At 52.8% G+C, this 13,838-nt stretch overlaps 6 protein-coding genes across 6 annotated transcripts; 2 read left to right on the top strand and 4 right to left on the bottom strand.

Annotated features, from left to right (window-relative positions):
* Positions 1-1,149: 1,149 nt before the first annotated feature.
* SNOG_01968 (hypothetical protein) lies at positions 1,150-2,119 on the bottom strand (the record flags this gene model as incomplete). Its single annotated transcript, XM_001792538.1, has 3 exons — positions 1,150-1,527; positions 1,577-1,953; positions 2,005-2,119. 3 exons carry the CDS (start codon positions 2,117-2,119, stop codon positions 1,150-1,152), a joined length of 870 nt encoding a protein of 289 aa, XP_001792590.1.
* Positions 2,120-2,823: 704 nt separating this feature from the next.
* On the bottom strand, positions 2,824-5,300 carry SNOG_01967 (hypothetical protein; the record flags this gene model as incomplete). Its single annotated transcript, XM_001792537.1, has 2 exons — positions 2,824-3,546; positions 3,597-5,300. 2 exons carry the CDS (start codon positions 5,298-5,300, stop codon positions 2,824-2,826), a joined length of 2,427 nt encoding a protein of 808 aa, XP_001792589.1.
* Positions 5,301-6,085: 785 nt separating this feature from the next.
* SNOG_01966 (hypothetical protein) lies at positions 6,086-7,139 on the top strand (the record flags this gene model as incomplete). Its single annotated transcript, XM_001792536.1, has 2 exons — positions 6,086-6,959; positions 7,018-7,139. 2 exons carry the CDS (start codon positions 6,086-6,088, stop codon positions 7,137-7,139), a joined length of 996 nt encoding a protein of 331 aa, XP_001792588.1.
* Positions 7,140-7,198: 59 nt separating this feature from the next.
* Positions 7,199-7,882, bottom strand: SNOG_01965 (hypothetical protein; the record flags this gene model as incomplete). The annotated part of the gene is made up of 1 exon (XM_001792535.1): positions 7,199-7,882. One exon carries the CDS (start codon positions 7,880-7,882, stop codon positions 7,199-7,201), a length of 684 nt encoding a protein of 227 aa, XP_001792587.1.
* Positions 7,883-8,213: 331 nt separating this feature from the next.
* Positions 8,214-10,166, top strand: SNOG_01964 (hypothetical protein; the record flags this gene model as incomplete). Its single annotated transcript, XM_001792534.1, has 5 exons — positions 8,214-9,101; positions 9,142-9,667; positions 9,718-9,829; positions 9,875-9,998; positions 10,089-10,166. 5 exons carry the CDS (start codon positions 8,214-8,216, stop codon positions 10,164-10,166), a joined length of 1,728 nt encoding a protein of 575 aa, XP_001792586.1.
* Positions 10,167-10,945: 779 nt separating this feature from the next.
* Positions 10,946-12,040, bottom strand: SNOG_01963 (hypothetical protein; the record flags this gene model as incomplete). Its single annotated transcript, XM_001792533.1, has 2 exons — positions 10,946-11,207; positions 11,271-12,040. 2 exons carry the CDS (start codon positions 12,038-12,040, stop codon positions 10,946-10,948), a joined length of 1,032 nt encoding a protein of 343 aa, XP_001792585.1.
* Positions 12,041-13,838: the final 1,798 nt, after the last annotated feature.

Here is a 13,838-nt window from a genome sequence, read left to right as displayed (position 1 = left end):
TTTCACTTTCACTTTCTACGTATTACTCTCTCGTTTCTAAAATCAGATATTCTTCTCAACGCCCCTGTTTTTACTGGAGTATACCCGGCTATTCGAAAATTTGCAAAACACTCGGAGCCCTCGCACCTCACCAAAATCTCATATCATACCAAAAACCTCACACCTACACCACTGAAATGACACATCCCCACCCCCACCAGACCGCTCCCCCCTTCGGCCCCCTCCTTCCCAAACCCTCCAAACACACAACGTTCGACCCACTCAGGGGTCTTTCCGGCTCACAAATTGGCGCGCCACACAACCACAGCCGGCTTACCAACAACGCCTCTAACGCCCATAACCGCAAACGTTGCGCCACCTTCTTCCCAACAACCCTGTGCCCTATAGGGCCGGGCGGGCAACGGGCGAAAAACCCCTTTCGCCGGGTCTGGCCGAGGATATATATTCCCCGCGCCCCCATAGTGCCCGCGGCGCCAGACGGAATGTGGAGATGGGTGAGATGAGGGTGTCGCAGAGTTCGGTATGTGAGCGGAGGAGGGTTAGTTCTGTTTCTGCGGAGGGGAAAGGTGGGGGCAAGAGTACAAAAGGGAAGATTGGGGTAGCGGTGGGGATTGTGGCCGTGTTTTGGGTGTTGATTCTGGTCGGGGTGTTTTTGCAGATGGGGAGGGAGAAGAGCGGGCAGGGCGCAGGCGGCATTTGAAGGATGTGGAATGACAAGGTTGTGTGAAAGGGCACAAGGGTCATGGAAATTACAAGATCTGGTATTACTGGGTGCGGCACTGGGCTGCTTGAGTGTCTATGGAGAAGGAAAGAGAAGTGGAAGGCGCTAAGCGAAAGGAAGCTTGGATGACTACAAGATTATGGTGAACGGAAATCGAAGCAGAAAATGGAAGAAACCTGGACATCCATCTTTGTAGCCATGTCTGTATGAGAATGCCAGACATATCACGTGTTGGCCTGCATGAAAAGCTCGCTGGGAGCGTTCGCTCAGAATCAAATAGGTCGGGCGTGTCCTGACCCATATCCCCAAAGTAAGCCCACCCTTTTAAACCCGAAGCTATCTGCTAATCGCGCGATAGGTGTTGCAAAATACCGCCCAACGCCGCTATGGTTGTTTGTGGTTCCATACATGATTCTCACCACATCTACTTACTCCTTGTGCGGCTTGGGCAGACCGGCCAGCCGCCTGGCTTCCCTGTCACCCTCAGCGAGCCACTGACTCGCCTTGACCATCTGGACAATGTTGATGTACTGCTTGATGGCCATGACAGGCGCCGAGGTCAATGTCAGGATCCATGGCAGCGTCGAGTCCATCTTGTTCGCGCGAGCCATCTCCATAGCGCCTGCTGACCAGGGGCTGGTGAAGAACATGGAGGGCTTTGGGGCGGCTGGCGAGCCAGGCTGGATCGACGACGGGGTCTGCTTGTCACCTAGCAGGGTAGGCGAGAGGAGCGGCGAGCTGAAGGAGAGGAGGTAAAGGGCGATGAAGAAGATTTCGTTCATTGCGCAGAAGGTGAAGAGCACTTTCTGTGGGGTTGTTAGCATCCACGCATTGCAGCAGCAGAGTATGACGCACGTTGTTGGAGTAGTACTGTTTCAAGATCCAGCTCCTGCTCTCGTCCACGTTCTTATGGCTCTGGCCGCTGCCACCCATGCTCAGCGTCGCGTACATGTGCATGTAGTGACTGGCTAGATCCAAGGAAATGAGACCCTGGAAGACGATGCTCCATCGAGGGAATGCTTGCGCCAAGAAGACAAGCAAACATGTTGTAGTGCACCTATCCGTTACCATGTCCAAAACTGCACCGAACTTTGTAGATTGCTCGAACCGGCGGGCCGCGTACCCGTCGAGGGCGTCGAGCAGACATGACACGCTATAGAGGAGCGAGCATGTGCGTGGGTGGAGGGGCATGTAGTAGAGGGAAGCTACGGCAAGAACGACGCGCGAGTAGCCTGTGAGGGGTCAGCTGATGTCTGGGAAGAGGAGGGGCAGGAGCGACGGACCGATCAAGTTGGGGATGAAGAGGAAGATGTTCTCGTATGGGTGGTCTTCGGCGGTGCTCTTGGTCGCAGCGGTGCCGTTGGCGCTGCCATTTGCGCGCTTCCGTACTTCTGACATTGTGGGAGGGATTGTGTATTGATGTTGCGTGTTGAGTCCAGCTATGTTCCCAGTCTCTCTCGGACACTTTATGTGAGGCTACTGGCGTGCCCCGCTGGCTGTGTCTCTTGTGTGCGAAGTCTGTGGATGCGCTGTGCCGCTTCCGTCGTCTTCCAAGCCGTAAGCTCCGAGTGATGTAAGCGCAACGTTTTTGGGTCGCCGGAAGCCTGGTGGATGTTTTTGAGATGGTACTGAAGCTTCTTCCACGCGTAGAGGGTGAAGGCACGCGACGTCAGGTGATGGCAGAGGTGTCGATTCTGGCGTGGGTCCAGCTCCTCAGAAAGTTGTCCAACTCGGAACGATAAGCCGATAAGAAGCTCAGGAGCTAGGTAGGGCTGCAGGGGTCGTGTTACGTCGCGGGGCAGGTGCGTGCGAGGAAGGGCCGCTGAATGGAGGGGTGGAAATGTCTGGAAGATGTTTACGTGTTGTGAGAAGCAATGGACAGACAAGTAGTGCCCAGGTTTGCAGGCAGCAGAAAATGTCATCCTGCGAATTCGTCCGCCAGCTCCCGGCTACGCGGCCTAGACCAGAAAGGGGCTTTTCTTGGCAATGGAACTTGTTCCGACAATGGACATCACGATGCCTCATTGCAGAAACTTGATAACGAGTAATCATGATGTGAAATTGGTGAAGATCGCCATGTCGTGAATGCACTTCCGGACTATCTACCTCCTGGACAGCTTGCTAATCTTCTTCGACTTGTTCTTTGCCAACGCCTTCTTCTCCTTCGCCCTGTTCGTGTCCATGCCTCTGTCCTCCTTGGCCTTCTTCCAGATCTTGCCCTCACTCCTCTCGTCTCTCGCATCAAGCTTCTTCTTGTCCTTACCACTGAGCTTCTTCTTCTTCTGCTTGACTGATCCTCCAGCGGCAGCATTCAATGCTGCAGCACCCTTCTCGCGCTCTGCCATCTTCTCCTTCTCCGTCTCGAACCACACGCGCTTGGGTCGGGATTTGATCTCGGCCTCGTGCTCGATGAGGTTCATGCCACGCTTGAGGTCACGTTCGGTTATGCTCAAAGTGCGCTCCTCTTTCTCCTCCTTGAGAACGTCCTCAATCTCGTCTTCGAGACCCCGAAGCTTCTCCATCCATCGGTCTGTTTCTTCTACGGGGACTTGTCTGCTGACCACCTTAGATCCCTGATCCCTTGACTGCTTCACTGCCTGCTTGACGACCTTGCGATCAGGCTCTGCTGCAAGCGTGCACGCACGACCGCTTCGTCCAGCACGAGCAGTACGACCGACACGATGAAGATAGATCTCGTGACTCTGGGGTGCTTCGTAGTTGATGACGGTGGAGACGTTCTTGATGTCGAGACCACGAGAAGCGACGTCAGTGGCTAGGAGATAGGACGACTTCCCAGACCGGAACGCTTCTACGGCTTGAATACGCTGTTGCTAATTAATATCTTACACTGCAGGTCTGATATAGAGAAACATACCTGTTCCTGGCTCATGTTACCGTGGAGCTCGCTTGCCTTGAGACCGCAGAGAGCAAAGACCACGCGCACTCTGTGTGCCTCCTTCTTTTGCCTGAAGAAGATGATGACTCGTTCCGTGTAGATCTTCTCGCAAATGTACATGAGGTATGCAAGTCGCTTGTCTTCTTTGCCCTGCCTCAGCCTGATAAACTCTTGTGTCAGACCCTTCACAGTGTGCTTCTTCGCATCCACCATGAGGCGCACTGGCTTGTCCATACCAATGCGAATGAGCTTGTCGACGGTGCTTGTCATGGTAGCAGAGAACAGCATCGTTTGACGTGACTTCGGGATGGTGGTCAAGATCTCGTTTAATTGTGTCTCGAAACCCTCTTCGAGCATACGATCAGCCTCATCAAGCACCAAAATCTCAAGATGCTCGACCTGGAACGCAGCTGTATTGTGCATGTGGTCGATGAAACGACCAGGTGTAGCGATGACCACATCTGGGCGTGTCTTGAGCATGACTTCTTGCTCCCGAGAAGAGAAACCACCAGCAAGCAGTGCAAATGTGATGTCAGTAAAGGATGCAAGCTTCGTAGCAACGTTGAAACATTGTACTGCCAACTCACGAGTGGGCATGAAGATGGCTACGCGCGTGGTCGGTACCTTTTTCGGTCTGTAGAGGAGACGTTCAAGGATGGGGATGAGGAAGGCAGCTGTTTTACCGGAACCTGTCTCGGCACCTCCTACGACGTCCTTGCCCTGCATAGCGATTGGGATGGCCTTTGCCTGAATGGGTGTGGGCTCGGTGAAGCCGATAGCCGCAAGGCCCTTCTGAATGGGTCTCGATAGCGACATTGCGTGGAAAGATCCGATCGACTTTGCACCCTTTTTCTTTTTTCCAGACTCGCTCTCCTCTGGTGCAAAAAATGCAGCGGCCTTCTTCGCCTCGACAGCATCTTCCTGCTCGCTCATAGCATCGTCCGATTCTGCGCCCTCCAAGTCCATTGGGTGTGGCACATGTGGAGCGACGTCCTCGTCGTCAGATTCCCCGGCCCCTCCTTCGGAGTCGTTGTTAATCTTACTTTCGTCCTGGTCACCATCCTCTTCGTCATCACCCTCTGAGTCGGAATCGCTGCCTGCACCCATGCCAAAGCCGTCTTCTGCCAGCAACTCGTCGTCCTCGCCGAATCCAGAGAAGTCATCCTTGTCTGCCTCGTCCTCTGAATCTGACATCGTGTCCTTCTCAGCCATCTTCTTGTTCTGCCTGCGCTCGATAATATCATCGATATCTACAGCGTTGCTTTTCTTCTCGGCATTTTGTTCTCGTCCGACTGTGCCTTCTGCATTGCCCCAGCCATCAAACTCCTCCACAAAGCCAGTATCAATGTCGCCGACGGCAAACTCGAATTCGCTGTCGATATCATCGTTGCCTTCGACGTCTTCGCCTGGGTGCGCAATCTCAAGGTCGCTCTCGTCCTCGGCAGCAGGCTCTGGTTCGGCTTGCTTACCCTTCTTTCCCTTTTTCTTGTCTTTCTTTGCCTTCTTGGACGGCGCCTCCTTCGGCCTAATGTTTAGGTCCGGGTCCTCAGTGTGTTTTCTCTTCTTTCCGCGCCCAGCAAGTTTGGCTGATGCAGCGGCAATCTCCTCGGCGCCGCCGTCGTCTGATACATCGTCGTGATCGGAGATGGTGAAGACGAAATCGTCGTCAATTCTGGGCGCCATGTTGCTGTTCGCGAAACTCGCAATGTGCTTTGCAAAACAGATGGATCGTGTCAGGAAGCCAAGATTTCGCGACGAAAAAGTTCGCGAGCGGACATCCTCAATCCCTGATTGGCCTTAGGATGCGGAAGTCACAGGACCCACCCAAGGCGGTGGCGGCGTTAGCGCCGGCAGTATTTAGAGCTCCAGGCATCACACCTCCAGGATACCATCACGCACACATATGACATGATCAAGGGTTGTAGATTATGCCGCCACAATATATGTATTATCATTTTGTTGAGGTGAAGAGTACCTTAATCGGTCCCAAGTCAGCCAACGGCTCATGAGAGCTGGTCGCCGCTGTTGTAACTGTACACATTTTAGTACTAACCAGAGCTTTTGAATAGCGAAGACAATTGTATTCGAATTGGATCTACAGTTTCATGCAAATGCAGCGTTAGATTTTTACGTCTGCAAGCACCTGAAGGTCACCTATAAGCAGCTATTGGCATCTGCCTAATCATGGCTTGCTCTAGTGGGGACGCTGACTGGCGCAGCCTGGACTTCATCTCGATATGTCGAGCAATGTCTACTAGGATTCAATTGTTCACAAGGCAACCAGTGAGTTGCTGCCTGTTCCAGACAGGTGCGAGGCTGTACCAGTGACCTTATAGCCAAGACACGCAGCCTGATTGAGCTACAAACACCACGCATGTAACTACCCAACAACTAATCTCTCCAACCTCGACGTATTCGACATTCTTCAATCATAACCTCTCACAGGGTTGGTAATACTTTGCTTCATCATGGCAAATATCACGCACAACCTGCGCTCGCGGAACATTGTTCAAGTTACGGGTACAGCCTCCAAAGTTACCAAGCCGAACCGGAATCTCAGAAAGCGTCGTCCTCGCGAGGATCCATGGACACCCAAACGCAAGCCAAAAACGGTCCCCAAGCCTCGAGCGCCGCCTCCAACTCATGCCACCTGTCGTATTTGTCTGGAGGAGCAATCGATGGACCACTTCCCCACGTGGCTCTCCAGATCACGTCGCCTTCAACTTGCACATGCTGGACTCCAGGGAGATGTACCGCGGGAGTGTATCGAGCACCTCTGTCGCAATCCATACCGCAAGAAGATTGACCCAGTGTGTAAAGTCTGCATTGGCAGATCAATGTCCGCTCGTTTGGACTTAGTTGGTGCACGAGAAGTCGGTAACGGATGCCTGGAGCCTACATGTAGGTATGCATGGAGCTGGAACTTCATCGTGAAGTATATGCCGGACGGAGCCCCGTTGGAGAAATTTAACATGGAGATGTATGAAGTCTACAAACGCGATCCGATCAACAAGATGATCGAATGCATCGCACCTGGATGTGAAGCCATCGGGCTATTGGATCAGATGGCGCCTGGGTATCCGCAGGTCGCATGCCATACCTGTGATCTTCGATTCTGTGCCCGGTGTCTTGTGCCCTGGCATAGCGACCTTTCATGTGCTGAGCACGGAGTCAAGCACGTTGACGAACAGATGAGCGACACGGAAAAGGAAACGCTCCAGCTCATGCAGACCAAGGATGGGAAGCGCTGCCCAAACTGCTATCTCGTGATTGAGAAGGACGGGGGGTGCGACAGCATGTTTTGCACGGGGTGTCATAAGTACTTCAATTGGGTTACTGCAGGTAAGACTCATCCACGCTGGATACCTGAGTTTGGGTAGAAGACTAACATGGGCCACAGCCTCAGCGGTACCCGGGGCTAAGAAGGCTGAGCCATGGGTTCATGATGATCCGTATATGCATCGGTCTTCGACATTGCCTGTGATTTGCGAGGCAGATATGACGCAGGCTGGCGTTGCATAATGAGCAAACATTCTTTCTCTGAAGAATTGCAGCCAATCTTAGCGCCTGGCGCTTTATGATCATTTTCCTAGGTCTATACTTCCGACTATATTAAATCTATCATGATATCCTTTGCGCGTGATGACAAAGACTTTATCGACATGCCAATCTAGCGAAGCAGACGCGCCTCCTTCCTGACCAACAAAACTAGCAACAGCGCTCCTTGCATCTTCCTTCAGTCTCTGTGCAGCATAATCACTGTCCGCTTGACCGAGGGACAGATGAGGCGTAAACGGTCTCTTGTCCGCGTCACACTCTTTGAACTCGGCTTGCAGTGCTGCTTGAAGATGTTGGATGCGCAGAGTTGACGGTTCTAGCCACACGGTCTTGCTTGTCCACCCAGCCCTACCGCCCTTGCTGTGCGAGAATGTTCCCGCCGCATCAGCATTGAGTGTGACGTCGAAGGGCTCGATGGACTTGACGGCGTGCTGGATACGTGCTCGTATGTCTGCTTTCAAAGACATTGAGGAAAAACTCTTGACGTCTTTATTCCCGGTCTCAGTGGGCAACAGCTGGCCCTGTCCGGGTTCAGTGGGCAAATACAAGAATGGATAGAGCAGATTAATATGAGGCGGCCATCGTGCAAAGTTCTTGTCATGGGCGCGGCGTATTGTCTCAATAGGTGCAGCAATGCTAGACGGGGGAAGCAGTGCAAGTGCGCTCGTGTGCGAGAGATGGGCTGGTAGGCGCCGGGCCATGGCCATCGTGAGGACAGGGATGGTGTTGAGCTTTCCCAAAACTCGTAGGGCTGATCAAAGCGGCAGCCACAGGTAGCGCTTGCAGCTTGGCGCTGGACAGGTTCCCAAGACAGAGCAACCACGAATTGTGCATCCTTTACTCCGCCCGGCCCATGCTAGGGAAAGGTCGCGTCGCCATGTGGGAGCCTTGATTCGTCTGCCTCTACTCATCTCCACCTCTCTGCCGATTTCGATCCCGACACGCCGCTGCACACGCGACTTGCTCTCCATCCGCTCTCCGCAGCACTTCCGAACCTGCGCTGCAGCTTGATTGAGTCGCCTGCACGCCGCCGCCATCATGGACGAGCCGAAGAAGCCCAAGTGGGGAATCACGCACTCCATCTCAGAGGCGCCGCCCACTGAGGCAGACAACAAACTCAACGACAACCTCATCGAGACGCTGACTCGTCTGAATGTCTTCGAGACGCTCGAAGGCAACAAGCGCCGAGAAGAAGTGCTGGCTCACGTGCAGAAAGTCGTCGAGGAGTTTGTCCGCCGCGCCGGCAAGCTCAAGGGCATTGCGCAGTCTACGCTGGACGTTGCGGGCGGTAAGATCTTCTTCTTCGGCAGCTACGCCCTCGGTGTCCACGGCCCAACGTCCGACATCGACACCCTCATCGTCGTGCCCAAGCATGTCTTTATCGAGGACTTCTTCAAGATCTTCCCGTCCATCTTCCGGGAGCTGTCCAACGCAGAAGACATCAGCGAGCTCGTGCCCGTCGAGGATGCCTACGTGCCCATCATCAAGATGGAGTACCGCGGCGTGAGCCTGGATCTGCTCTTTGCGTCTATGCCCACCATGTCTTCGGTGCCCAAGGAGCTGGAGACGGTCGACAAGTCGGTGCTTCGCCATCTGGAAGAGACGACCATTCGTAGCGTGAACGGCACTCGGGTTGTCAAGGAGTTGCTCTCGTCGGTACCACAGCGCCGCCACTTCCGATATGCGCTGCGCGCTGTCAAGCTCTGGGCAAACCGGCGCGCGATATATGGCGCGGTTTTTGGCTACCCAGGCGGTATCGCATGGGCTATCATGGTTGCGCGCATATGCCAGCTCTACCCCATGGCCTGCGGAGCGACCATCTTGTCCAAGTTCTTCAACCTCATGCACAAATGGCAGTGGCCAAGGCCCGTCATGCTGAAGGAGCATGAGCTGCCCGAGTTTGGACTCCGCGTGTGGAATCCTGCAGTGAGTATGCCCCCTCATTGCTTCATTGCGTTGCTAACAGCACCAGTCATATCCTCCTGACGCACGCCATCTCATGCCCGTCATAACGCCCGCATTCCCTGCCATGTGCTCCACCCACACCGTCACGACCTCGACCAAGCAGATAATGATGGAAGAGTTCCAGCGAGCCGACAAGATTGTGCGCGATGTGTTCAACGGTCAGGGTACTTGGGAGGCCTTGTTCAACAACCACTCGTTCTTCACGCAGGATCACAAATACTATTTGAGTGTCATCGCAGCCAGTCGGACCAAGGAAGCAGACTTGACGTTCCACGGACTGGTACAATCCAAAGTGCGTCTGCTCGTAGCAGGCATCGACGATGGCCAGACTGGTATCGACATGGCACGGCCGTTTCCTGAGGGCTTTGAGAGGGTGCATAGATGCAAGAATGAGGATGAAGTCGAAGCTGTCACCAAAGGCAGTCTTGACTATATGATACCTGTTTCCCAAGTACCCGCTGCGGGCACTACGGAGGATCACATCATCTACACCATGACCTTCTATATCGGGTTGAGGTTGCCCAAAGGTATGTTTCTCTCAGCACTTGAGAACGTCTTCATCTAATCTCTCCCCCAGAACGCAGCACCCTGGACATCTCCTACATAACGAATCACTTCCGCTCCAAAATCACAGAGTCGAAGCTGTACGACGAAGGAACGATGTCTGTCAAAGTAGTACACACCCGCAAGTAAGTACTTCCGCTTCGTGACTAATTCATGCGCTGACTTTACAGCACCGCGCTCCCCGACGATCTCTTCAAGCCCGGCGAGGTCCGACCAGCGAAGGCGAAGTCGACAAAGGACAAGAAGAAGAGCAAGGGTGGTGCTAAGCGCCCTCACACTGAAACGGGATTCCCAGTGCGTGATCAACGACATACCAAAGCTCCGAGGCACTAAATTCGCCTGCGGAGTCACTCGCACTTCTTTGCTGACGTTGCGCTAATACAGGACAGCGAACAGCAAGCAGCAAAGCGTCGACAGACCGAGCCTGCCGCCAATGGGGTGGTTCCTCCGACGGCGGCATAGGCTCTCTTTCAGCTAAGCTTGCACATGTTCGCAACTTTATTCTCCCCAAATTATATGGGTTCTGTATTTCTGACATGACCTTGTTCAGTCACGACTGCACTACTACCTACCGCCAAAAATTCGACTTGTCAGCAATTTACCGCCCTAATACTGCACATCGGTTGCAAGTGGCGAAAATCCGACATCGACATCCCACCAGGTTCGTATCATTGTCGAGTCGGAGCTCTAACAACAAAACCAGAGAAAAAAAGTAGGAAAACACCGCCGAGTCGCGGATCAAGTTTCAAAAAAACACAACAAAAAGGTTTGATACGTGCCGTTCCCGCTTCTCCACTACTTCGCATCATGCTGCGTTTCCCAGTCAAATCAGGTCGGTGTTACAGGCGTTTTCAAAAAAGAGGAACGCATAGCTCGGCGCACGCAAGGGAATGGCGACGTTGACATCAAATTGGACGCTTTTTCGGACTGTGTACGGGCAACGGAACGGGGAGTGTACTTTAATACAAATTGGGTCTGGGAACTGGCAACTGGGGAAAACACTTTGTAATTATACATTCGCGAGTAGACACGTTTCAATCTACACACTATTTGGAGCCCTGGGGCTCTGGCAAATCCACCAAACATAACGCTTTTCTTGGATGAGTGATGAGAAGGCACGCATTTGAAGAGAATATGCTTATTAAATTATAGATTAGGAAAATCATGGTGAACTGTAGTCAACCCCAGACGAATGACCGATGCAGACGCCATCGCAATGCCCAAAATCACATCCTGCGCACTCAGTCAATCTCAATAAGCCCAGGCCCAAATACAGCTGCCTCGGCAACTTCATCCGCGCTCGCAAACTCATCCTTGCCCACCGTAACCGCTGCAATTGTCAACCCATTCATCAAAAACTCATCATACGGAAACGCCGCCTCAAACACGACTTTCTCCTCCCTCACATCCCACTTGTCCAGGCCCTTCACGATAGGCTTGTTTTGGCTGTTGATGAACACGACCTTCAGATCCCTTGCCTTCAAAACAAGCCCCCGCATCATTCTTGGTTTATGCTTAAACCTTGAGATTTTGCGTTCTTAGCTTTAATCTTTCTCGGTCTCCAACCGCAAAGGCCCTTCGAATGTCTTGAGTGGAAATCGTCGCGATATTTCGGACACGAGCCGGGGACAGTAAAGGACTGGATAGCCGTGAACGCAAAGTCCCTTGTCGCGGTCGTTAGGGAAAGCCTGACTCGTCGGCCGTTTCTTCTGGACGAGGCGGAAAAATCCTTCTTGAGATGCTTCGTTGCCCAGCACGCTCGACACGCCGCGGACGAGAGCTGCGTCACCGCTGGCGGCAAAGATTTGATTGACGTCTTGTAGCGTGCCGAGAACGAGATCTGTAAATGTCCCCGCGAGCGCGATGGCGGATTGGAAGTCCGTCACGGGGAAGGAGTATTTGCACGGCTCGATGGGCGCCGTGTTAAATTTTTTCAGCGCGCCGTTGGCATTCAGCAAATGCAGTTCTTCCTGCGCAACGATAGCCGTCAGGGCATCGAGGACGTACTCGTGCCCGCGGCCTAGGTCGTAGCCTTGGTATTTGTTGGTTACGTTGTGCACGAGTTCGGTGAAGTATGCTACTTCAAAGAGTTCGTTGAGGGCGATGAGTTGGAGGTTCTTGATGCCTTCGGGGCTGAGAGACGGTGGAGGTGGACCGTTGGGCAGGGTGCCGTGGGCTTGGAGTTGGATTTGAAGAGTCTGGTCTTGGTTCGGGTTTGGGAAGCCCTTTTCGAGAGGGAAGTAGACGTTGTCGGGGGAGAAGTCACGCTTGCCGGCTGGCGCAGCTGATGCGACACTGGCGAGTAGTGCTGTCGAGTATATTATTGAGGACCGCATGGTGATTGTGGTTGCTTGTTGTGGTGTTGTGGGAGTTTGGACACCGAACAAGAGATAGTGACCTAGAATTACAGGCAGCTACAGGCTTCATATAGCAGAATTGCTCTCTGCTATCTTTCGGATGTTCTCCAGCCCACGGATGCATCTCATCCTTTCGTTAGCTTGCACTGCCCGACTCAGTACGTTCCTAAAGTATATACCCATTATCCATCCGATCCAAAAATGCTGGCCACTCAGAAGACACAGCGAAGCGACACAAACTGCCGGAGCTTGATACTGCCGGTGATGTGGTTGGTGCAGGGAGTGTCAGCAAGTTGCACAGCCTAGATCCTATTTGGTGTGGCTAAGTATGGCTCAGGCCATGACAAAGCAAGCCAGGCTGGAAATAGCATCCTGGGTGCTATCATTGGCAGAGTGTTAATGAGTTGTTTGACAGTCGAAAGCTTAGCTATCGATCGTAAAGCTTATCTGCGACTTGAATGAGACTGTGGGTGGTTGTGGTTGCTGTTCGCGACGACACGATGTTTTGCTTTATGCGCAAACTGCAGACGCAGATCTAGCAACCGGGAGTTGAAAAAGATGAAGCATATCAAGTACCAAGAACACAAGACGTAAACGGAAGTGAATGAAACTGGGTGCGAGTGTCAAGTCTGAACCCTGGTTGTACGCGTGGCTTGGCGTGAAACAGCGACTGGAAGACATTGCGGTGTGCTGACCTTGACTGACGCACAAGTACCTACTTCGAAGCATTATTGACTTCGACTGGCGGGTGCTCTGTCTATGTTCCGCTGTCAACAGCTTGCAGTATGTTTCCGCGACGCATACAGGATCCTCAGCTTACGCGATGATCAATATTTAGGGTCGCGAGAGTTGAATGAGGGAACGAATGCATGCAACGATATTTTGAGCAAGATGAAACAGCAGGCGCCTCTCAACAGCGAGCGCGAAGCAGTGACGCGTGTTTGAAGAGGGGTGGAGGCTCAGTCGGAAATAGCAAGCGCCGAAAGGCGCTAGCGTACATCACGTGGCCCCTCATGTGGTTCACGCGATCCAGTCCAGCGCAATTGCTTCCCCCAGTCTATCTAACATAACCATGATGCATCGTGCATCAGAGATATCGGCTCAGCCGCCACGCAAACTATTGGAGCGCCTTGGAGATTCTCCTGGCGAGAGTCTTGAAATGCGCATGGCAAGCACCCCAGAGACTCTCCTGGCAAGCATCTCGAGACTTTTCTGGCAAACACCCTGGGAAGCTCGCCTGACAGACAGGACATAGAGAGATAAATTGTAATATTAGGAACTGACGAACGGCATACATTGCAACAACATGTCTGCCGCACACCATCTTCACCTCTATGAATTACAGCTATATCACTACGCACCAGAAAATAACGAGTATAGCTGCCTACATGTGAACGCATGATAAGCCGAAATAACTAGGTGGTCTTCCGAATCTAAGTTCACCAGCAATCAAGAGCCGGCCAAATTATCAGATGTCTCCCCTGGGTTGTGGGGAACCCTGTTCACCTAGAAGGAAACACATTCTTCTAGGGAACTCAATCACCCGACGGAACATTATAGGTGAGATCGATACTAGGATGCGATTCACTTTGTAGATGAATTGTTTCTCCTATTGGCGTTTCAATCTCAGAAACGAACCAACATGAGAGAAAGGCCACCAATGCATGTCGAGCTACGTTTTAGTACCGTCGATCGACCGAACCACTTGGCGATATCCATCCACTCAAAGTCTTGAACTATGCATGAGCATGATCAGTAGCATGCATAGTCGAATGCG

Source organism: Parastagonospora nodorum (genome assembly GCF_000146915.1).
Source record: "Parastagonospora nodorum SN15 chromosome Unknown scaffold_3, whole genome shotgun sequence".
In the NCBI taxonomy this organism is placed as follows: Eukaryota; Fungi; Ascomycota; class Dothideomycetes; order Pleosporales; family Phaeosphaeriaceae; genus Parastagonospora; species Parastagonospora nodorum.
Note: the sequence above shows the minus strand (reverse complement) of the source record. Positions and strands in the feature narration are given on the sequence as shown.